Source organism: Cyprinodon tularosa, unplaced genomic scaffold (genome assembly GCF_016077235.1).
Source record: "Cyprinodon tularosa strain WSP-4 unplaced genomic scaffold, ASM1607723v1 ctg16, whole genome shotgun sequence".
NCBI lineage: Eukaryota > Metazoa > Chordata > Actinopteri > Cyprinodontiformes > Cyprinodontidae > Cyprinodon > Cyprinodon tularosa.
In genome coordinates this window covers 262,392-287,793 of record NW_024038437.1, presented here as the reverse complement: position 1 = coordinate 287,793, position 25,402 = coordinate 262,392, and the positions used below count along the sequence as shown (strand labels likewise).

Genomic DNA, 25,402 nt, shown 5'->3' with positions numbered 1-25,402 from the left:
GGTAACCTGCATAAGGAACAATACTGCCCCCTTCTGGACTGGAGTGTAAACCAGTAAATTAGAAATCATTTTTCGATTTTAAACCAGTTTCTTTGATTACAAAACTAATAAACAATAATTGATGCTACCTCAGTAAATTTCCATTTTTTTCTTTTTCTCTGTAACTAGCTGCATTTAGTTGAGTAATTTTTTGTTTAGTTTTACTTCACTATACCTCTGAGTTTTACTTGGGTAATATTCTTGTAATAGTATAGCTACTCTTTCTGATTACTCTGACTAACTTGAGCCATGCAAATATTAGGGGAAAATACAGTAAACAATAGATAATGTAGGTCCTTTCCAAATATATATGCATAAGTTTAACATAATATATTATTAGAGTGCCTTGCATTACCATTTATGTCCCAATATTCCTACCAATTCCTGTGTTGATTATTTTATGAGAATGACTTTTGCTTTCCATAATGAATGTTTGTAATTTAAACATTGTTTAGCCTTTTTGTGGTTTTTTTGGTTAAAATGTTGCCATACTTCAAATTATACCCACATGGGCTGACGCTAATCAGAAAAGCTTTTATAGTATTTGAATTATGCATATGTTTATGTAATAAACCAGTAAAAACATATAACATTATACTCCCACCACCATGCTTGGCAATTAAAATGAGACACTACATTTAAATAAGCCCCAAGTATCTGACATTGGAAATATTAATTCCAATCTTTAATATGATTACATTTAGTCAGTGAAAGTCAGTTGCCTCCTACCATTACGGACATTAATTAGTGCCGTTTAGTGGAAGCTCTAATAGAGCTGTGGGATCTGGTCACATTAGAATAAGGCTAGACAAACCAGATGGGAGTAGCTTGAAAAAAATATATAAATACATAGAAAAGTACTTTTATGAATAACGAAGGAAAGTCCAATGATGTAGGCTATTTCCCCTCCTAAGGAGCTTGAAATAAATGAAATTTAAAATATCATGAAGTTTAAGTTAAAATCTGGGGTATGATTGAGTCTTTCAATGAAAAATAAGGACAAAAACAATGAGTACCAAACACCAAATCAACTCCTTTGCATTAGATGCCTTCGTATTTAGACTTGAATGCTTTAAAAAGAGGGAAAACACATTTAAAGGGAGCTGGAGTGCAGAAACCACTCACAATCCAGAAACCTGAAGACTCAAGAGACTTTGTAAAGAGGACGACTATAGGAGAAGACTAGATGTTACTCTGATTACAATAAAACATGGATTTATTGTAAGGCTTGTTACACATCTTCACCAGAGTAGCCGTTGCATGAGTCCCACACTAAAAAAAAAAACAGAGGTTGCAGACAGTAAGGTTCCTGTATTTAAAATATGTAGGTTACTGAATTTTAATATTCTTTCTAATAAGAAGTTAGAGACTTTTCCAATACCTTTTTCCAACATCTATTCAAAATACGGATTATAATAAGCATGATCAGGGTTACCTAATTGTTTTACTTTTGTGATTTTGTGAACACTTAAATAATAGTAAAATGCTCTTTAAATGAGGAATGCCCTTCAGGGCTGAATCAGGGTTCCTCTCAGAACAAACGAGCCCGTAAAAACCAGTTTCTCCCATTACCATTTACAAATCAGCACAACAGACCTTCTCTCCTTTCAAAATGATCAAGCGTCTATTGAGTTATTGACATCATCTTATAGCAAAATGGACAGAAACTAAAAATGTTACAAAGCATGTCAAGCAACAGTGATATTTTTAAATAGCAATAATTATATAATTACAAAAGAAATACCACATACAATGACAGCAATGCATAATCACAAATCAATCCAATGCCGAAAATATATATGATAATAAATAATCCTAATCATAAAGACAAGTCAAGGAAAAGCGAAAATCAAATCAATTAAAAAGGAGGCATTCATGATCTTGAGGTTGTTTTACCTCTGGGCCAAAATGCATGTTGTGATTCACAAAGCCTAAGATCTAACAGTAATTTTGAAGGCTGTTGCAATTACATTACGAACCAAATGATAAAAAAGTCTCCAGGGGGTCTAGCATAGCACTCAAATAGGTTAGCTTTTAGATAACCAGCAGACAGAGAAGCTGAAGACTAACTGGGAACTTTAATGTGCAACTGCTCCACATAGACTTAATGCACAAAGACAAAAGAAACTAGTGCTATAATAAAACATCCACATAAAGAAATGTAATCATCTTACTTAACCTCAAAAATTATAAACATCTATAGCCTTTCAAACTGACCAGAAACTAGCCATGTCTCGTATATGTGGAGCAGTAATTTGTCAGCTGGTCACTCTGTCTAGTTTTCTATGTTTGTTTTATTTTTTTAGGATTACACAAAATAAACAGCAATACATTAAAGAAAAATGCTAACTTTTGCAAGTCTTTTGATATATATACTTATATCTACCATATATAAAGGTCCAATCGTGGGTGCTTGCTGGACCAGTGCCCTTCATTCACATGCTGAAACAGCCTGATCAAACTGACTTCCTCCCAATTGTGTGTTTATTGCGTAGAGATTGAGCAATAAAACATTATTCACTGTTCTTTGATTCGACTAAGGTAAGCGAGAAGGAAAAGAGTGCAGTAAGGACAACACGAGGGTCGCGCGCAGACTCCTGTATTTCTAGTGGCAACAGTTCCAAGAGGCATAGGAATGCTTCTTTAAAAAAATAAACAAATAGCACACACCTAATATAACTTACATCATAAATAATTATTTAAAAATAACAACCACAGCATGAATGGGTTAGAGTAAATAAATGTACAAAGATGGCAAAAAGAAAATGGCCAAATCTTTCTGCTGTCTAAACATTGCGAAAACGACGACACCATTTAGAACATAAAGTGCTACACATTTTCCCGTGTTGCTGAGGCCCACTTTTCATCAACAACAAGCCTGTTTTCTTTATATTCTAAACATGTCCCGATGCGGGGGGGTTGACTGCCTGGGGACTGTGCATCTTTGCTGAAATAATGCCGTTGACATAAAATATTGAAACAAACTGTAAAAACCAGGTACAAAAGCTACAATATAATCAAAAGACCACATGAAGAGGTGTGGAAAAAGTCTTCAGTCTCACACAAAAATATCAACGGAAGTAACGCACTGGACAAGAAGCGTCCCAAGTTTATATACATATGATAAGTAAAATTGAAAATAAATTTTTCCTCTCTGTACATAGCACTTTATTCTATCGTCTTCCACTTGTATTTACAAAGAACTCCTGTCCGAGGTCTCCCCTGTTCTTCAGTTCGGTGTGTATCTAGTCAAGAGAGATAACGTCAGATAAGGAGCCGTAAATGGCCGCCGCTGCCGCTGCTTCCATAGAAGACCTTGACAATCCTGAAAGGCTGTGGCTGTCTCTCTCCTTTTCGCGTTCCCGTAGACTGCTAGAAGACACCAAACTGCTGTTGCTGCCCCCGTTGGTGGTTGCCAGCGTGCTGCCCCCCGGGGTGGCTGACTGCTCTCGTAGCATCTGGGGGGAGCTGTAGGGCAGGAAGCGGTTGAGGAGCAGGTCGTGGTCTTCCGGGGCAGAAGCCGATGCAGCCGCTGCAGCAGCCATCACCATGTTGTAATGCTTATGGGAAACAGAGGAAATATTGTTTGTCAACAGAGGGATGCACAGAGCAGAATCCTCTCCTCCAAGTTTTCAATGTTAGCCAAATTGTCCATTTCTTACACATGCTTTGCCATTTCATTGCTTAATCCTTGTATTACATGCAAGGTCATTTTCTTATTATTTTGGAGCCCCTCTAATACAAAGGTATCTATTCCAGTCCTGGAGAGCTACTTTCTTGCATCTTTTAGATGCATCCCTTCTCCAAACCATCTGAATCAATCAGCTGAACGCAGTCATGAATATCCAGTCACCTGGCTACCCAGATGCTTGGTTAGGAGCCATTCATTTGGTTCAGATGTATTGGAGAAGGGAGTCTAAAAGCTGCCAGACAATAATATTGAAGCAGTGGAGTTGGACACACCAGCCAGATTATAATGTCAAACAAAAAACATGAGTCCTATTGGCGAGTATGAAACAACAAACACTACAAAAGTTTAAAAAACACCACTCGATAAAAATAAACACAGGAGGAAAACTCCAGAAAATGAATAAATACTATACCTGATTGTCACCTTGAAGGAAGGAGAAAAAATTCAGATCTGTAAAAGGAAGAAAACTTTAACTTTTTAATAATAATCTGGTTTAGAAATCAGCTCATTATTATTTCATGCTTTTGATTAAAATAAATATTTGAAAGCTTTAGGCCTGAAAACACTGGACAAGATTTAGCTTTCAATGCGATGGAAAATCAGATCGTATGAGGCTGTGACACTTAAAGCTCACTGAAAACCAATGGGGCTGGTCAGACCACACACGATCCTATGCAACTGTGCGACTGAGATATAAACCCTGGGTTATTTTGGTAGGACCTATGCAGCAATTTGGCTGTAATGTTTTGAGTCAGACAGGAAGAAAAAAGAAAGACACAGTGGAAAAGTGAAACACATCTGCTTTGGGGAAAATATAAAGTAAAATGGCTGAATTGCAAGTTAAACCAGCCAGAGGAAACACACAGTGTATAATGCAAACAGGATAAAAATGGACTTCAATGAACAGCTTACTTTAACCATGAGAGGAGCTCAGTGGGAACAGAGAGACAATAAAATAGCAATCCTCTTTGAGCTTAAAAAATAACAACTAGGGAAATGCACATCTTATCTGACTCAACTCTTTACAAAATTGAAAAACAAAAACAAAACAGCAGACTTAACTAACAGCTCTCTGAGAATCACCTTTAACTTAAAAAAAACTATTTTGTCATTTTGTACACACAGGGTGTATAATACACAAAAGTTTGTTTTATAAAGCTCTCAATACATTTTCATTTCTATTTAAATGGCCTCAGCCAGTTATAAACCATTTGACTCTCTGGTCTGTGTTTTCTTTTTCTTTAAAATAGTTTTCATCTGATTTTGTAAATGTTTAAATCCTTCCCTGTTCTATTTTAGAGCAGGCTGTGCAGTTTTGTCATGAAGTGGGGACTGCTTTGTATTTTGATTGAATGCTCTGCAGCTCTGATTTCCTTACATAAAAAAAAAGCTTCTTCAAAATATTTCTTTACTTTTTTATTCTTTATTCTATATTTCTTTACCTGGCAGATCACTTGTGTGATAATAGTGGCGGTAGTCCTGAATGAGGGGGGGTGGAGGAGGAATGTAGCTGCTCTCCACAGGGGGCATGCTGGGAGCTCTGGCCACAGGTGAAGCTTGGCTGTGCAGGTTCAACACTCTAATCAGAAACAAAGCCAGAGGATCAATTACATACAGGTTTAACACACGAGAGGATCATTTCAGTAAATAACAAAAATGAATAATCAAAAAGTTAATTTATTTCAGTACTTTAATTCAGAAAGGGAAACTTACTACACAGATTGGCATGTCTATTGGTACGAACAAGGTGGGAATATTGCTGCCTCAAGCTGTTCTCGCACATAAAAATGATAGAATGTGCTTTAATGCTAGTGATTAGTTTAGATATTTTTTAGGAGATAGCCATTTAATGTAAATGGGAGAAAAAATAGCTGTCAAACAAAATTTTTTATTTTTTCTATATTTTAATGGCCTTCATTTTCATCTATTTCATTTACTACCTTCTAAAGCTCCGTGGACAACCTGGGTTTGGTGACCTGAGGGAGAGGGTGTATACAGATTCCTGTGCCTCCTTGTACCCACCTGTTTAAAATACCTTAAAAGGAGTTTGTAGCGATGAGCTCCAAATGTTATTTATTTATTTTATTTTTGTCTTGGATAACTTTGTTTTTTCTGAACCTTTTCTGAATATTCTGTTTCAGGCAATAGCCTGTAAAAACCAAACATTTTAAATAAATAATCTGAAAATGATCATCTGTTAGCCAATCGGTATTCTTTATAACCCCTCAACTGGTCATAAAATATTAAAAACACAATCACTGATTATCTAAACTGTTCTAAATTTCCGACAGATAGAATTTCACCTGGGTTTTACTTCTGGAATTGAATCAGTTAAATAGGTGAACTTTTTGATGAACCCTGAATATTTTGGATGCTTCTAAATGAAAAGGGATGAAGTGATTTTGAAGCTTACCCTTTGGTTGGAGGTGGAGAGACTGGAGACAGTGAAGGACAGACCCGTTTTGGAGGGGGCTCCTCATCCTGCTCGTCTTCTGAGGAGCTATCCAGTGTCAAATCGATCACATCGACTTTTTTGTTGTTGTCATTAGATGACCCCCGTTTATGCTCATGGGAGTCTGCTCTGGACGAATCTACCCACAGAAAGGAAACAAGGAAGAAAGAGACAGAAAGCTCACTCTGTGCTCACAGATCCCACTGAACAGCAGATTGGGAATTGTTTAAATACACAGACTACACACCGCTGTCCACTCCATTGTAGGAAGCAGACACCTCTTGGACCTCTTTCTTTGACTTCATGGGGGCCCAGCTTCCATCTTCCTTAAACTGGATTTCATCACAATCAGAGCAGCTGTTCAAGATTTCCATGAACAGCCTGTGAAAATAATCCACCCATAAATCAGAAACTCCACCTTCAATGTCATCCACATCAGCAAATAAAACAACTCAAAAGTAATTTTAACTGCCAACAGAGTTTAGATGAACCTCCATGGAGTCATAAATCCAAAAAAAAAAAAACACATCTAAGAGGTTTTCCCAAAATATTCAACTGTTTTAACTTAAAGTAAATCAGATATTCCAAAACTGCAAACTCAAAGGACCCACAGAACGCCACATTTAGGAGTTATCATACTCTGAGCACCATGCATTAAGATTCTGTATGGTTAATCATTCATTTAGCTGATTGGATGGATTGCGACTTCATGACAGAGGCAAATTATTGGTGGAAAAAAATAAAAGACAGAAGCTAAAAATGGGGATTAATCTCAACCGATATAATCCCTACAATATTGAACGATTACTCTGGAACATGTTTTTCTACCACAATGCAGCAGGTTACACAGTGTTAGACTTGTGTTAGATGTCTGTAGAGTGCCTCATACATTATGAAGATCTTAATCTTCTGCTGTATCATTCCCCAGTTAGGTTCACAATTACCCTTTGCAAACAGTCTTGATTTGATCTGAATTGAAAATAAATAAGTTTTATAAGTGTAATGAGGGTGTGGAGTGTTCCAGCTGCAGCACTGTTTTAAACCAACTTGTTAAGATCTGACACAAACTCTGATCAGGCTCACCCATCAATAATGAGATGCTCGTATGGTGCCTTTTTGTCACAAACCGGACACACCCAAGTCGGCTTCTTCTCATTCATTTGGATATAAAGTGTAGCGTCAAAGCACTGTAGGTGAGAGCATGTCATTGATCGGCAAGGGATAGTCAGTCTCATCTTTCCCAGCTGTAGAAAGGGACACATAAGAGCAGCAGTTAATAAAAAATGACTCTTAACCAACCCTGAAAGCCTTGTTCTAAATTATTACCTCCTCTTTCTTTCACTATTTGTTAAACAGAACAAACAATTTACCTCTTAATTAAAATTCTTTAAGTGACAATGGTTAAAAAATATCTACAGCTTTAAAACTAATGAGCTACACAAAAAAACTGAGCAAGATAGTAGAGAACAGTATTTACAGGACAAAGGAGAGAGACTCGTAGACTGGTGGTGGCGATCTCACTCTCTGGATCTGCAGTCAGTTTCTCCTTAACTAACGGATGAAAAAAGAGAGAATTGAATAAGTTAAACATGTATTTAATCATCATTTTTTACCCCAAATGTACTTATGGAACTCAGCAAACTGTTTCCTGTCACATGACAATGTCACAAAACATGCCTGTAAATCCATCAACAGCAACAAAGAATGAAACAACGGAAAGTCACAGAGTAGAAGAGCCAAAGCCAAGATCTATAATGTCTTAAATGGATGACAAGGTGATTGGAAACTCTATAACAAAGAAGAAACCCCTAAAATATCACTCGGGTAAATAAAGGAGATGGGAAAATTTTCCTCAGGCCGCTGTTTAATATGGTACAAGATAAAAGCAGCATCTCACTGAAGTTATTACAGTTAAAGAGGACAAAAATAGCCATTATGGAGCAGGGTCTCCTAACTTTTTCTTCTATTAGAAAAATAATTTTTTTTCTTCGATCAAATCGTTGGTGTTTAAGCTCATCTAAATCAGATTCTCTTCCAGAGATAAACAGAAAAAATAAGACTGGAAACCAATATGTGATCTGGTCATGATATTTGATGTAGTCTCCATGTGAATGAAAATCTTTAAAAACAATTTGAGATGACAAATGAAAAGCTGATAGAAACAACAACAAAAACTGTCCAGCACAATTATATAAATAGGAAGTGTTGTGTGAGAGTTAAAGGCGACATCAGAGGGCTGGTAAACGCAACACCAGAGATATTATCGAACATTAGTAGCCTGTTCCTGGCCTTCAAGATAAGAAAACTATTTTAAACAAAAAAACAAAAAAAACCTTAATAACCTATTCAGATTCTTGGAATGTGGCATTGAGTTAATCTTTTTTTTGTGTCTCATTTCTTCATGAGGACCTTCAACTGCCTTCAGAATTTAACTAAGAACAGAGAAACCTATACTTTCACACCATGAAACATTTACAAACATAAGACTCTTCAGATAAAGAAGTCACACAATCAATGAAAGGGCAGATTTCAACAGGTGTCTTTCAGTTAAGTTCTTCCCACCTCTTCCATTAACAGAAAACACACAACATAAAGTAACTAGACCGTTAGATAAAGTCACGAAAGGAAGTGCTATCTATCAGTCAAAACGTCAACATATTAAGAAAAGTGTTTACTCACTCAGGGCTCTTGAGTGGTCAGGGTTTCTAATGCCTTTGGCCCGTAGTCTTTGCAACAACACTGCAGATGACTGCTGTCTCACCAAATACACCGCCATAGAAAAATTCTGACCGCAAAAGAAAACAAACGGTCATACTGATGTCCCATTTATAGTTGCAGCCCCCCCTTCCATCATCATGATTTAACATTCTCACCCTTCCAATTTCCGAGGTCCAGGACACCACAATCGTGTTGGGGACAGTGGTAGATAGCCGGACAAGAGACGTTATGTTAATAGGACGGCTGGGCCTTTTTGGTTCCACTCCGTTTTTTGTGGGAGGAAGGTAACCCTGTGAAAAGAAAAACACATTTTTTTTTAATTTATTTTAACAGAAGCAAACTGCATAAAACACAAACTTTAAAGCCCAGAGCAAAATAAGGTGTTAAGACTTACTGGGAGATTACATGGTTTGCCATTAACCTTCACACACAAATTGGGAGGGAAATGGTCTTCTTGAGGACAGCTCGTCTCCGATAAGCAAAATCTGAAAATAATAAGAAAGTACTGTATTGATGTGCGTATATTCAGATGTGAAAAGGGGGTCAGGGGTGGGAAAAGATAGGAAGGATTAAACCTCTCTGGGGAGGTATGGAAATACTCCCCCAGAGGAAAACGGAGTAGCATCTAATTTTAAAGCATCAGACTAGTGTAACTTTATTAGAATAGTCAAGAAAAGTTATAGAACATTAGTTAATATTCAAGGATGAAAGCAGTTTTAAATTCATGCCAGTAATATTATTCTGACATGACTATTTCTCCTAAGTCCAGCATTTCCTTGTTTTAAATCCAATTTCATAAAAAAATTTGAACAATAAATGCCCTGCTACCATTTATGCACACTCTTTACTGCAGTAGATGGGAAAGCCCTTATTGAATTATGGTAATGAAACTTAACCAGGGAAAGTTTTTTTTTTTTTTTTTATTAAACGATAACTTTGGCTGAAAACCCACTGTTTGTTGGAAAAAAAAGATATGTAAAAAATGACCAGTTATTTTACCTCTAGAGGAATAAAACCTAACCTTTCCTGGATATACCTGTTTTTCTCTTTTCCCACTCACTGAAATACTTACTTCATTTGGACTGATAATACAAATTACACTAAAAGTGCCACGAGAATTCAGAGCTGTATTAAAAAAATTGAAATAAAATGTGAAAATATAAAAGAAAACAGAGAAACAAAAGTTTCAACAACAGAGGGGAATATTTATATCTTATTTAACCTAATAGAAATGGAGCATTAATGAGAGAGCGAGTTAATGAAGGCTTGTGTGCCTTTTTATCTAGGTCTATATCTAAAAACCCTACCAGAAATAATGAAATATTTATATGACATTGTATAGGCATTACTTGGAAGAAATCAAATCGTCCCAGTCCGGCCTCTGATTTGAGTGGTTTGCAGTAACGGGCTTAGTTCCAGCCTTTACATAATGTAGCCACTTAATGTAGCTCACTAAAAGTTAATGTTAGCTTGTGTCAGATAACATCCTCACAAAGCCTCTCAGCATCCATTCAAGTCCAAACATTCAACCTAGGGATGTCCCGATCCTATTAACCAAAAAACGAACATCGGATTTTAATGGCATCTAAAATTTCTGATTCTTTCATGGTGAAAGAAACTCTCTGCTTCTGTTCAAAGTTCCTGTAACTCATTGGTTCATTTTACACGGGTCGGTTGTTTTCATACCCTTTGTTGTTGACTTTTGTTCCCATTTTAGTATTATTATTTGATCAAACCTTTTCTAAAATTCTAAAATAAAAAATAAAAATTGGTTTGATTCTTGCCAATATCATATTGAATCAATATCAGTATCTAACTGGAAAGGAAAAAGTTGAACCAGGATATGCACAATTCAAATCACAGATTCGTAACTGTTGTCTGCGTTAAGCTCACATCTCGTGGTCAGCACACTCCAATCAGCTAGCAGTATTCACACTAATATTGCAATAATGTAGCTCTAGTTCGTAAACATGTTATGAAAACCAGGGCTCCCTCCTTTAGACATACACCCAGGCCGCTATTCTGTGTAATTAAACTATTTCTGGGATAACTACAACCACCTTAACACCATAGTATTTGTTTTTCATCAGTTCTATCCCATTCACATTACCAATTTGGGATTCAAAAGGCAAATTCTGCCAAAAAAAGAGTGATTGTCATGTTTGACAGCAAATGCCCAGAGAAACTTCACTTACACAGGTTCATTAACTTTCCCTATAAAGTAGGTTTACTTCTATCAGTTCTTCATTTACGGTATACTTTAGCAACACTATACTATGACTGAACACTGCTTTAAGGGCATGCCCAAACAGAACATCAGTGTAAACAAAACAAGAGGCAGAGAACATTTGAAGGCACCAAGCATGGTATATTCTGCAATTTAGAATAAAACATGTGATATTGTGATAAAAAAAAAAACAACAACATTAAGAGATAGCCTATAAAAAGGATGGCATATTATGTTTGGAAAAAAAAAAGAAACAAATGTTTTTAAATGGCAGCCAGAAAAACCCCAAAGGAACATTTTGCAAAAATGTTTAGCTTGGCTATATTTATACGCCACTTTTTTTTTTCCCCAACCACTTCTATAGGAGTCATTGATATTTTGTGGGATAGACCAAGTAGCACAGAAAAAAAAAATCTTTGTATTATTTTCTATAAGACATTTGTCTCATTTAACATCAAACTTGAAGTGCTGACACAGACTTTAACAAGGCTTGGTCATTTTAACACATCAATCTAGATCCTTTAAAGGTCAAGTTGGCTGCATGTTTACGGTGATAGTCCCACTGAAAGAGAACCACTATGCAAGGCAACCCTTGTCTAACCTTTATAGCTTCTGGCAAAATATTCTCCGGGAATTGTTTTGTATTTAGCCACGCCCACCTTCCCAACAACTCTGAAGAAAATCATGCCTGAAGCATGATGCTCCAGCTGCTATGTTTTATCATGGAAATGCCAAATTCAGAGTGATCAGCACTGAAAAAGAATGTATAATAATGCCAATACTTTAAAATCATGTGCTAGAAATCTTAATTAAAAAAATTTGTCGATACATTTAAGATATATGAACTGTTTTAAATGGCACAAAAAAGTTAGATTGACATCTAAGGAGTATTTTTGAGTGCCGTAGCTGAAGTTTCATTCTGTTTTTTAAGTGGATGTAAAAGCAAACACACTCATTAGACTGACATAAAAGAAAAAGGGCGCTATGCATACCTTAACTGAACTTGAACAGCAAAGTCACATTTGGTCCCAGATATGTCCCTTAAAAAAACATGATTCAACAGTTAATTACACAACATAATAACTAAAACATACATTAAAAGACAGCTATTTTTTAAAGTGAAATAGGGTGTCATTATTTACTCTGTTTGCTTTTATTTTTAACAGCAGCTTTCTCACTTACATTGAACTGCTGATCTGTTGAACTTGCTGTGGTGTTAATGCAAAGGCATAACATGCTTCCTGGAACCTCTGACTATTGTCTGAAACTTAAAGAAAAAAGAAAGCAAAAGCATGAACTCAGACAAGAAACTACAGAGAGTATATTGTGTACTTCCCTCAAAAGCCATTTTTCAGATGCACCTATGAGCTTAAAACTTGACTGTATGCTCAAACAGGAGGATTGTTATAACTGTAAACACAGCTGAGAGGCTAGTTGTAGGCTTACCCAGGCTCGTTGGCTTAATGAGCTCATCCAGAACGTCATAGAATGGCAATCTCTGAAGCTTGACGTCAGGGTGCACAGGGTGCAGCGCGGAGGAGAGGTGAGGCAGACTCAGCTCATGCTTAGGTCCAAGAAGAGAAACAGGCAGCAGTGGTGAAGGAGAGCTGTGGCCATCAAATCCTAGCTGAGCGAGGCCAGATGGTAAGCTGGATGCAGAATGAACGACAGGAAGAGCTAGGTCCACTGGCGAAACCATTTTGGTTGGGAACCGCCGTCTGTAGAGTTCTTTGATCTTCATCTGCACAGCAGGACTACAGCCAGCCTTGAGTAGGTGGAGAGCTTTGGTCAAAAGTTCATGTTTGCGCCCATGCTTATTCCGTCCTGCATAGCCCAACAACACCTGGAGCTCAGAAACTCGAAGGCTCATTACCATTTGCTGTTAAAAAATGAAGAGTGAGGAAAGAGGGTCTATAAAAACTGGGAATGTGCAGTTTTCTAATCCACTCTGCATAAAGAAAAGATTCAATGTTCTTTTTGATTTCCAAAGACTACCACTGTACTACATTTTACTACCCATTAAATCTGAAAATGTTTTACTTTCTTGCAAACTGTTTGCTTTGTACAGACAACAATCTGTCAACCAACAGCATCAAATATCGAACACCTTTTTAATGAAGAGACATCGACTTTTGTATGTAATCACATCACATGTACAAGTAGAAAATCTCAGATTTTCTTAATTAACAAGAGAATTTCAAACTACAAATCTTGACAATAAAAGCCAATTAAAAATCTGGATCTGTTAAAGCAGTAATTAGAATTGTAGCCCTAAAAGAAACTGGAAACGGTATCGACCAAGAAAAGCATATTTGGTGTGCCTAAAAAAATAATAAGATCAAGGCTTTACCTCAACACAAGTTTGTTTGTTGAATTATTTAGTCCATCATAAAATAATCAAAACAAACCTAGATAATCTGTGCATAATCACTAGCCTAAATACATACTTTTGTGCTTAAATCCCTCAAATTGCAGAATGAGTTCAGTTAAGTTAAACAACACTATTGGAAGAATATAATGCTGCAGGCTATAGATAGATGCATTTATAGACAAAAACAGGGTGAGTCCTTAGTTTTGATGCATGTTTTCGCCAATCAGTGCTGATTAGGGGCAAATTAGCCTATTCTACTATAGATGGTAAGTGTGAAATACTTTACCCTATAGGGAAGCATATCTAAATGTAAACACTCCAATAATGTTTTCAATCCACCCTGAAAGAAAGCCAAGGAGTACACAGTAATACTATTCATAGGCTACTGGTAACATTTCTAATGTACAGGCTTTTTAAAAAACGGTTCTCCCTTACCAGGGATAAACCGTTACATTTCAAAAATAGCTCTGCGCTAAAAAGCAGTGGTATTAGTGCACATATTTGATTGCATTCATAACAGTACAAAACAATACTTTAAATATTTATACGCAATGTACTTTCCTTTGATCTGTTATACTATATATAGATGGAAAGGAATGGAGAGGAAGATAACAAATGTAGTTAGCTACCCTAGCTACCACCAGCTATGTGATCCAAGTGTTATTTGCATAAAAATGGACAAAGGATTTAATTTGTACTTTATCTCGAACTATAAAAACCAACAAGAGTCACAATATCACCAGATCTGGCATTAAAGCCTGACAGATTTTAATCAAAGTATAGCAATAATTCAAGTTGACATGCGCTTCTATTCCAGGGAATAGCCATAGCCCATTTTTCTACAGACACCCGTTCACACAATCGTGTAAAAAACAAGGATAGCTATCTGACCCCGCTGTGCTGATCAATTTAATGCATTGAAAAACTTCAAGGTTTCATCAATAATCAGATCTATTTATTATATTGTGAGCAGGCGAACCCCAGAGGCAGTCTAACGGGAACATCGGCAACAATAACAAAGCTAATGCTATCGAACTAGCCTGGAGCTAACGCTATTCTGGTTTCTTCTGCTCAGCTGTTTATTCGTCATATACTTTCGTAAAAATTCCACTCAGGTGTCTACCGCCGAATATCCGGATTGTTGTGGCGTCAGTTTTAAAGTTTCGGTGATTGTAACATATACTTGTCAAGCTAATGTACAGAGCAGGTTTACCTTCAGTTCCGCACTCTCCGCCATCTCGTTACATTGGGTGCGCATGCGCAACTCAGCTTCCCTCAAGGGACTCAATGCTGTTCTGCACATTCCCCAACAGATGGCGCTGTTGCAACGTTTTTATCATTTGCATCATTTCTAAACTTGATGGATTAAAACGGACACTGATTAAAACGGACAATTTTAAATTAAATGGATTATGTTAGTCCACGTCATGCACTAATGGAATACATAAATTGATCGATTTGAGTAGCAACCTTACAATAGACTTCCAACAGAATCAATAATCCAATGAAACCATACAAATAATCAGTGCACATATTAGCCATAAGCAGTTATTTTCCAAGGAATAACTACGATTTTGCAAGTTATCAAGATGAAAAACTAAAAAGCCGAGTAACCGTTTATACATCGACTAAATATCTTTTTAAGAGAGTGTAAAACATATCTGAAACCGCAATTCAACAATACATCAACAATATTTTGGTGTCAACTTATGTAGTGTTTGCGCAAAATCATAGGCGAAATTTAGAAATAAAAAAATGAAATCAATAAACACATAAACCAAAAGCACAGCAATATTTGTTTCAATAAAATTATTTATTTTTCAGCAATGGGAACAAATGTTACAGTGACAAATAAGCTTCTCTTATTATATCATTATAGACGCAGATGCACAAGTTTTGTCCACTGATTTTTTTTAACTAGAAACAAATACAACAACTAAACAGAGTATTTTTTTGCTGAAAAGTAATTTAAAGTGCATTAAATCCAATGTTTGTGACTGATCTTAACTGGCAAATAAAAGAACCAAAGGCTTATTTGTAATAGAGGAGAAATATAGCTATGGAGCTTGGAACAAAAATAATGACAGGTAAAAACAAAACATAAATAATCCAATATAGGACAACTACTGTCATTGCACTTTGCCACAAAACGGAAACGAGAGGTGATGGCATAATTTCAGTAAAACAATCTACAGCCTATTCAGGATGATGTCATAAATACTGGGGTGGTAATACACATTTTTCAAATGTTACATATAATTACAGGTTGTTCTTTTTTAAGTTTGATAAATTAGCAAAACAAACTGAGGTTTATTTATTTTTTCATGTATTTCTCCAAGCACAGATGCTTGACAAGAGCTGCAAATGGGTCCCTTTTACCAGTCTTCTGACCTACAAACATGTCCGACACTCAAGGTGGCAGTAGAGGAGATTTGAATGTGCAGGATCCTGTGCAGTGCCGAGGAGTTAACATCTTACAGGAGAAATGGTGTAATGCGTCGTGAGCTAGAGGGAGAAAACCAAATCAATAGTGTACAAGCAAACGGGGTGCGCTCTTGAAAAATACGCCCACATCTTTAGGTGTATATAGCTACAGATCAACCAGGCAAATCAGTAAGTGGTTTCTTCTAGATATAAACAAAAATCTAAAAATTTAAATATATTTCTGCAAGTGGAAAGAAACTTGTTTGGATGTATCATCTTTTGCTTTATTGCTCTCACCTCTGACGATGTGAAGCTGCTGGACCATTTCCTCTCTGTAGGAAAGCTCCCGTTTCATTTGATCTTGAAAATTATCTGAGAAACAGGAGTCAATATTAAATCTTATTTAAGAAAGAAAGAAAGAAAGAAAGAAAGAAAGAAAGAAAGAAAGAAAGAAAGAAAGAAAGAAAGAAAGAAAGAAAGAAAGAAAGAAAGAAAGAAAGAAAGAAAGAAAGAAAGAAAGAAAGAAAGAAAACAATAAAAAACAACGATAGGATGCATTCTTTATTACTTTTTTAAACGTCTGAAATTTTAAGTTGAAAATATTGCGCACTGAGGGATGTCATAAGGAAGATTCTATCGACCAGGTTGGAACCATAGAGAACCATTCATTTGTACAAGGCTTAACTGCCTCTAGGGGGCACTGTTCTCAAGCTGAAGCCGCAGAAAGTGTTTGAATCTTGCTCAAAGTCACATTAACACGCTGGCGTTAAAGCATTTGCGTGTTTATTTGAGCAAGTTTTGCAATGTATCGGTCAGAAATAAAACTTATAAAATATGTTTTCATTTACATATGTATTATTAAAAACACATTTGTTGTTTGTTTGCCTAGTTAGAAATTACGCAGAAACAGTGTTCTAATATTTAAAAATAATAGTAAATTGAAAACATATCAAATTCTCATCTGCAGTCATCTTGCAATTTTGCTGTGGCCGAGTTGATGTTGTTTTTTGCATTAGGCCTACTTTTTGCAGATAAATATAATTTTGTCTCAGAGTTTACTTGTATCAACAACTATGGATTTACGTTTTTTTAAATAAAAACAAAGTCTTTTTTAAACTGTTTTTAACGTGAAGTGAATTGTTTATTACAAAGAATATTTTATGTCCAAATAACAGAGAATGAATAATTGATTTAGTTAATCTGTTTGAAGCCTTTAGAAGTTTTGGTATAGTGTAACTCCGATTTACAGATTTTAACACGATTTTAAAATTATTCTCCAGGAACAATCTTTATTTCATGTGTTTCACGAGGTCTGAGGAAACATCAAATAACATATTACTATTTCTTTTTTGTTTATTGTTGTTGATTTTAAAAAGTGTAATAATCCAGACTGTTTTCATACAATAAAATAACAGACTTTTCATTCCTAAATGTCTGAAAGTCCGTTTTTTTTATTTGCAGAAAAGACAATTAAATAGCCTTTAATAATAATAAAAAAAATCACATGAGGAAAAATACACAGCTATTTTTATTTTAAAGTAATTAAAGTTATGATTTTCTAGATTTTTACCCGAGCTATGTGGGGACAAAAGAGTTTGATCACCAATGTGGAAATAAGGCATAGCAGATTTTTATTGTGTAAACAATTTCATCAATACAATTTTGACTGTATATTAAATATAAATTACACCCTTAAAACAAAAGGTTAAATAATAAGATTTGTAGATTTGCTTCACTGTAAATAAAATTCGAGGCACCGCTTTTATCAGAGGGCTTGCAATAAGCAATACACTGCTCTCAAACAATGGTGATAAAAATCCAAAACTGCTTTAAAAATTCTTACCTTTTAGGTTCTGAAATTCGCGCTCTAGCTTTTTCCTCAGCTCGACTTGTTCCAACAGCTGCTTCTGCAGCTCCTCTAAAAAAGCAGGCAAAAGAGGGAGCATTAGTGGAGGAGCAGAGAAACAGGCGCTGGGAGCCTTTTACCTCGCATCTAGGACAACTTTCTATTTTTAATCACAACGATGATGATGATTTCATTACTGGAATAAGAATTCAGAGCAAAGCTCACTGAGTCTAATCTCAGTCTAAAAATAAAGAGATAGAAAATGAAACCTCTCCCAGGGATTATAGTGTAAAAGTTATGAGAAATAAAGAAACTTGGCAAGTGCAAGGATCCTTAGAGGTGTGTATATATATATATATATATATATATATATATATATATATATATATATATATATATATATATATATATATATATATATATATATATATAATTGCTGAGAATAATTATTATTACACAACAACAGTGATACTTCCAGTAACTATAATTATTGCCTTACCTTTTGCTAAACTTTGGAACTCTCTCTGTATTGGTACATCTCTGGCTGCCATGTCATCACCTATATTCACACAAATTAGGTTTATACATTTTTATTGGAAAAAGTACAAAATTGTGCATTGAAACAAAGCTGTAAGCAAATAAAAAATAATAATAATAAACAAACTTTTGGAGCTTACCCTCATCTGGGTCTCGGTGGCTCTCCTCGCTGCTTTGTCCATTGAAAGATTTCGTTTCAATTTCTTCCACTGTTGAAGACGGCTCTTCTTTACTTGTGCTTTCATCTTGAGAAAAGAAATCAAATAAAATTAAGAAAAAAAAAATGCTCTTTTGCTTTTTGTAAATTATAAAAAAAAAAACCGCTGAAATGATGAACAAAAAATGTTTATACCGTTAGTTGAGAGTACCGCTGTCAGATAATTTGTTGGTCTGAAGTGATACGGACTGCTTCTTTGTTGCAGCTCAGCTCTGTCTGATGGGAAAACCTGGAAAAAAACAACAACTAAGTTTTGAGAAAATATCATAACTGAAATATGAAAAAAAAACATTAAAATGTGATAGATTACTTTGTAATTAAGATAAATATTTTGTGTTTGTTTTTACACAAATTTAACAATCACGAAAACAGTTATTTCATGCAAAAATACAAGAAACTCCTCATCTTATTGGCACTTTTTTGAGCGACAAATTTTACAGAGGTGAGCGACTCACCTCTGTGAACGGAGCAGCTATATGGTGTTCTGATAGTTGTTTTCTCTGCAGCTCTCTGTCTGAGGACTGGCTCACCTGCAGGCTCAGTTTCTGCGCCTCATTCTGGCTGCTCTCTGCGCTTTTCGGGGAGTCTTTCGGTGAAACGCTGCGCACCAAACCGATAGGACTCCTAGGCCCATGGTCCTGCTCCTCTGGCGTTCTGTTTGTCTCCACGTCCACGTCCGGATCACCCTCGCTGTCCACGCACGGGGACACGGACCGGTAGCTCGAGCTTTCACTTAAAAAATCAGGCGATAAATAACCGGTGCGACAGCCATTGTAGGCGCTCCTGTTGCCGTAAAGTTTGGCGATGCAGTCTGCGTCTTTGATGACCGGCCTGAAAGCGGACACGTAGCTTATTTTCCGCGTCGGGAGGCTTGTCTCCCCAGTGGGCCTTCCCTCGTCCCCGGATTTGTCGTCTTCGTTTCGTATGGACTGGGTGCTGGAGCAGCGGTCGGTATCCACCACGCTGTCTTTGGACGTGTTGGTGCTGCGGTCGCTGCTTTCGGAAATGTCCACCTCTGTCTGTCTGGTGGGACACAGCAGTTCGGCGGGTGGTTTGTGTGGAGTCTGCCCGTATGGGGGCAAGGGCAGCGGGCCCGCAGCAGGCCAGAACATGGGGAAGGAGGGATAGGCGCTGTCCTTGGTACCAGGCCACAGTACGCCCGGCAGCCCGGCTTTGCCCTGCTCGCCCATCATCCCGTCCTCTTTCTTCTGGCACAGACCGAAAGCTGGGAAGCCATATGGATGAGGGAAGAGTGGCGGTGGTATTTTCTGCAGCATCCCAAAGCCTTTACTGGGAACCGGAATGACCGGGTAGCTGCGGGCGCTGCTGATAGCCCCCCGGGTGTCTTCACAGCTCAGGATTTTTGCAGGGATCTCGGGTGACTCTTGGGAGCGGTTGGGTCCCTGCAATTTTAGAGGAGAGCTGGACCCGGATCCATTCCCCGGAAGCGTCCTCTTGCGACTGCCCCCATTGAACATGGCCTTCACGTCTTCCCACGCGTGCATGATCTCCATGGGACTGTTTTTATCCGTCAGTTTGAGATGTCGCCTCCAGGAATTAAAATTAGCCGCATCCGGCTGCGTGTACTTGGACTCCGGTGTGCGATGGGAGTGAAATATAAATTTATTTGGGGAGAAATACATGTTGCAGTAGGAGCACTTGATGCATTTTGCTCTAGAGCTGTTGTATCTGGCAGGAATGAAGTTTCCACGGCTCCCCCAGGCGCACTCGTGGGAGACATCGAAGGCGAAATTTTCAGGAAGTTTAGGGGGTGAGTGCGCTCCTAGAAATGACTTACAAAGTCTTTCTGCTTCGCGTTTGGTGATCATCCCGCAGCGCCTGGAGGAGATTGGCATCGCTCCGGCTCTCCGCAGGATCTCCAGCTGTACAGGGGTGCACTGGACGCAGGTGATGCCCAGCGCCACGCGCCGGTTATGGATCTCGTTATAGCTGTAATTCTTTAACAATGTGTTTGATATTTGAGCTAGGCAGAGTCTCTCCTGGCCATCTATCACCAAAGACACAATGGGTATTCCGTACAGAACCGTTTCTCCAACTTGATTGGGTTTCAAGCTGGTGCTCGGGTAGGGAAGTTCTTGTTTGGAGTTAGGTGAGGAGCTGGAGTCTCGTCCCGCAGGTATGGAGTCCATCCTTGAAGACCTGAAGGCTACAAACAGGACATTTAATTTGGACAGATCCTTCATAAAACGCGATAAAAAAAAACCTTCCCATGGAGTTTTAATCTGGACTTTATTATTCTAAGAACTAATTTAGGTAAAATTTTAACGCCAAAAAGGGTACATATATATATATTATCCACAAGTTTAACGCAAATGTAATCATTTGCCACATATTTTAAAAAAATTATATTTACAATCAGTATTGAGCATTCCTGCAAACACTAGGATGAAAAAGACCGTGGCAGCTTTAGAAATGTAGAAACCAAGTTGCATCACTGCTTAAAATTCTGCCTCACCTTTAAGGTTCCTGCACGGACGTCCTCCGAAATCGAGTAAATGTGATCGAATGAATGCCGGAGAAATAATGATAAGTTTATCCTGGAGGGTCCAAATATGTTCGCTGATAGGACGTCTCCCTCCTGCTCGCTGACGTCTCGTCTCTCTCTGACGGTTTATGTTGCGCCACCAGCAGAAGCGGTGTCCACATGGCACGCAGACTGTAGTACAACACCCACCCCCCAAACACACACACAACCACACACACACCACCCTCCCACACACACAATAGGACAACGAAAGCAATGACAGCAAAACTTAGGGCGGGAAGCCTGCATTAAATATGGATTTATGACCAATGGAGATGATTTGGTGTGAGCCTGAAGGTCTGTGATGAACTCAGAAAAAAGTAAACAAAGTAAGCTCTTTATTCTAAGCATTATGAGCCACATTATCTTTATGCACTTATGTCGGATGTATTTTTTTTAATGCAAAATAAACGGGTGCTGCGTTGGGATTCATTGATATAACAGACCTCCCTCTGACACATTGTCATGCGCGTGGATAAATGCCCAGTGCAGGCCTCCGTCACGTGCTTGGTTCCCACGTATTCACCGTTTACAACCCACACGTGCCCGGACAACAATGTTAAGCAGCTGCTCCGGGGGTCCCTCTGTGTGAACTGCGCTCAGTGTTTTTTTTTTCTTCCCCCTTCAGCTCAAATAAAGGACTCAGACACAATGCTCCATAAGCGACCGGCATTTAAAGTTTCTGAATGTCAATAAAAGGTTTGGGTTAATCATTTTCACATGTCCCTCGCTCTGAGACAGGCGCTGATTTAATATTGATGAAGGTAACAGGATGACACGTTCTGCTTGGCCTCAGAGACTTCAGCGAGGCATGCTGCACACAACAATAAAGAGTGTCATAGTGTGCGCATAATAATAATGTTAATAATAATAATAATAATAATAACACATATTATTATTATTATTATTATTATTATTATAGCACATATACATACATACATTCATATACACTATATTGCCAAAAGTATTTGCTCACCCATCCAAATTATTGGAATCAGGTGTTCCAATCACTTCCATGGCCACAGGTGTATAAATTCAAGCACCTAGGCATGCAGACTGTTTTTACAAACATTTGTGAAAGAATGGGTCGCTCTCAGGAGCTCAGTGAATTCCAGCGTGGAACTGTGATAGGATGCCACCTGTGCAACAAATCCAGTCGTGAAATTTCCTCGCTCCTAAATATTCCACAGTCAACTGTCAGCTGTATTATAAGAAAATGGAAGTGTTTGGGAACGACAGCAACTCAGCCACAAAGTGGTAGGCCACGTAAACTGACGGAGCGGGGTCAGCGGATGCTGAAGCGCATAGTGCGAAGAGGTCGCCAACTTTCTGCAGAGTCAATCACTACAGACCTCCAAACTTCATGTGGCCTTCAGATTAGCTCAAGAACAGTGCGCAGAGAGCTTCATGGAATGGGTTTCCATGGTCGAGCAGCTGCATCCAAGCCATACATCACCAAGTGCAATGCAAAGCGTCGGATGCGGTGGTGTAAAGCACGCCGCCACTGGACTCTAGAGCAGTGGAGACGCGTTCTCTGGAGTGACGAATCGCGCTTCTCCATCTGGCAATCTGATGGACGGGTCTGGGTTTGGCGGTTGCCAGGAGAACGGTACTTGTCTGACTGCATTGTGCCAAGTGTAAAGTTTGGTGGAGGGGGGATTATGGTGTGGGGTTGTTTTTCAGGAGCTGGGCTTGGCCCCTTAGTTCCAGTGAAAGGAACTCTGAATGCTTCAGCATACCAAGACATTTTGGACAATTCCATGCTCCCAACTTTGTGGGAACAGTTTGGAGCTGGCCCCTTCCTCTTCCAACATGACTGTGCACCAGTGCACAAAGCAAGGTCCATAAAGACATGGATGACAGAGTCTGGTGTGGATGAACTTGACTGGCCTGCACAGAGTCCTGACCTCAACCCGATAGAACACCTTTGGGATGAATTAGAGCGGAGACTGAGAGCCAGGCCTTCTCGTCCAACATCAGTGTGCGACCTCACAAATGCGCTTCTGGAAGAATGGTCAAAAATTCCCATAAACACACTCCTAAACCTTGTGGACAGCCTTCCCAGAAGAGTTGAAGCTGTTCTAGCTGCAAAAGGTGGACCGACGTCATATTGAACCCTATGGATTAGGAACGGGATGTCACTTAAGCTCATATGTGAGTCAAGGCAGGTGAGCAAATACTTTTGGCAATATAGTGTATATATATATGCTATTATTATATTTTTATTCTAGATAGATAGATATGCAGGTTGTGAATCACCTAATAATTACAATAAACGGTCAGAACATTGATGTGGAATAGGTTTCGTGAAGCATGCTTAATCACTTACATATTTTTTACATCTTATTCTAACTTGAATCGTCAACAGCAACATCATTTTTTTCTTAAAAATATGATCTAAATATTTTATCTACTGATCTAATTTGCTTTTTGAGATAATTGGGCTGATTTTAAAATGCAAGATATAAAAACATTGAGTTAAAATACAAGGCCTTGTAAAAATGGTGGAAATAAGGACAATTTTAATTGCTGTAGCCTATTGTTGAGTATCAGTGACGGTCATCAGTGGATCATAAAAACTGAGGGTTTTCAGTAAACCAATCTTTATAAAGTTCAAGGATCCTAAATCCTCTTTCAAGCATTCAAATAAATCTACATAAACATTTCAAAAAGTCTTAATAACATCCACTTCAGTATTTATTTTCAAATTTTGCTCATATTTTTAAAGACTACAAATCTGACATTCTCTTGCCTCAGGAAATAATATTCACTTATAATATCAAACTGCTCCAAGCATAAATATAAAGATAGATTAAAAAAAAAAACCACACAGATAAAATAAAAAATTATTGAGGTCAGTGTTAGGTTCAAGCTGATTCCAGCTCTCTGTAAAGCAGAACAGCTCATTTAAAAGTGTCTCTGCATTAATCACAGCGCTGCATCAAAGTATGATAATCACCTGAACACTCTATTAAAATAAAAGTGGCAGCCCTGGGGAAATCTTACCTTGCTCTTTAATTGTTTTGAGTCTTTGATAGGCTTTTAATTCAAGATTAATTTATGCATTCTTAAATAACTCTACATATGATTAATAAGCTTGAAAATTAAAAGGAGACTGAAGCAATTATAACAAGTGGTTGGTCATCACCTCATTAGGTGATGTTAGAATGATGCAGTTTGTGAGTGTTTTCCTGATTGGGCGTGACATTGATAGTAAGACAGATTTTTTTTTTAAAGAAAAAATGTGCCGCAGGCTAATTATTCTCAATATTTTTTTACTATTTACTCTCTTGTGTAGTCAAGATGCAAGATGTTTCGCTTTTGGCTGAACGAAAGTAGGGATGGATTGCACAGGTGACTCCATAGTGTTAGAGCAGAATCGGAAGAGAAAGATCAGCTGTTTGAGAGGCCACAGGAGAGGTGTTGAGAATACAGTAAGACTTGCTAAATGGTCGCTAATGCGTAAACAAGACATAAGCTCTTTCCTGCTTGGATGTTTATTTGTCTCCTAAAAGCCCACCACTGGGTCTTGACCCCCACATCCTGCCCTGCTAAACAGAACATTTTATCTTCCAAGGCGGAGGAGTGTAGTGGCATAGTATGTGTGTGTGTGTGTTTGAGAATGGGAAAAAGAATCAGAGTGGGAGAGGGATGGGGTGGGGTTCATCACTGCATCAAATGAGACTGTGCACAGGAACCCTTTTGTCACAGAGCGGGACTCATCTGCCAATGGTGAGCTGTGAGGTCCTGGGGGAAAGAAGGAACACAGGTGCTAAAAGGCTGCGTGACAATGACGCTGCTCCAAGGAGAGCCTTCAAGAGTGGGACACAGGCTGCACAGGACAAGCTGTGCCAATCACTCTGCAATTATTGCTATCTGTGTGTGAGTGTGTGTGTGTTATCCAGGGGTCTTGTGTGGGTATTCATGGAGAGGAGCAAGGACACATGCTGCTGTGTCTCTCTGAGCTTTCCTTGTAATGTAGAGCCGAACCAAAGCTCTTCAAGGCAGTAATCTGGAGGTAATCAACAGCCTTTTGGTTTGACAAAGATGACCTCCTTTGCATCATCTCATCCATTACTGAAAAGAAATAATTTTGCAACACTTACAAGGTTTAGATTATCCTTAATTCAATATCTTCTGGTATGTTTGAAAGACTTTCACTGACAAAGAGTTTAAATAAGTCAGAGAATGAAGTGTGATGCCCAGGAGAGATGATCACCTCTTTGCTAAACAAAGAAACCAATACAAAACCTTGCAAAAATAATCCATAAACCTGGAACTACCTTAAAAGGCCCTTTAAAATGTGTTTCTACTGGTTTACCACATGTAGACATC

The 25,402-nt window shown here is 37.9% G+C and overlaps 2 protein-coding genes across 3 annotated transcripts; both read right to left on the bottom strand.

Moving 5' to 3' along the window:
* Positions 1-1,639: 1,639 nt before the first annotated feature.
* Positions 1,640-14,772, bottom strand: pias1b (protein inhibitor of activated STAT, 1b). The gene is made up of 14 exons (XM_038280392.1): positions 14,712-14,772; positions 12,574-13,006; positions 12,310-12,394; positions 12,120-12,167; positions 9,295-9,385; positions 9,056-9,190; positions 8,862-8,967; positions 7,660-7,733; positions 7,266-7,426; positions 6,430-6,563; positions 6,144-6,321; positions 5,173-5,309; positions 4,143-4,180; positions 1,640-3,599 (listed from the first exon to the last, which is right to left on the bottom strand). Exons 1-14 carry the CDS (start codon positions 14,754-14,756, stop codon positions 3,285-3,287), a joined length of 1,980 nt encoding a protein of 659 aa, XP_038136320.1. The 5' UTR covers positions 14,757-14,772; the 3' UTR covers positions 1,640-3,284.
* A 529-nt stretch (positions 14,773-15,301) lies between these two features.
* On the bottom strand, positions 15,302-21,143 carry skor1b (SKI family transcriptional corepressor 1b). Of its 2 annotated transcripts, none has more exons than XM_038280374.1 (8): positions 20,999-21,143; positions 18,978-20,689; positions 18,658-18,751; positions 18,446-18,550; positions 18,268-18,327; positions 17,766-17,840; positions 16,220-16,294; positions 15,302-16,006 (listed from the first exon to the last, which is right to left on the bottom strand). In XM_038280374.1, exons 2-8 carry the CDS (start codon positions 20,670-20,672, stop codon positions 15,909-15,911), a joined length of 2,202 nt encoding a protein of 733 aa, XP_038136302.1. In that variant the 5' UTR covers positions 20,673-20,689; positions 20,999-21,143; the 3' UTR covers positions 15,302-15,908. The 2 variants fall into 2 exon arrangements, with proteins under 2 accessions (XP_038136302.1, XP_038136303.1); XM_038280375.1 differs by having other exon boundaries at positions 15,302-16,003.
* Positions 21,144-25,402: the final 4,259 nt, after the last annotated feature.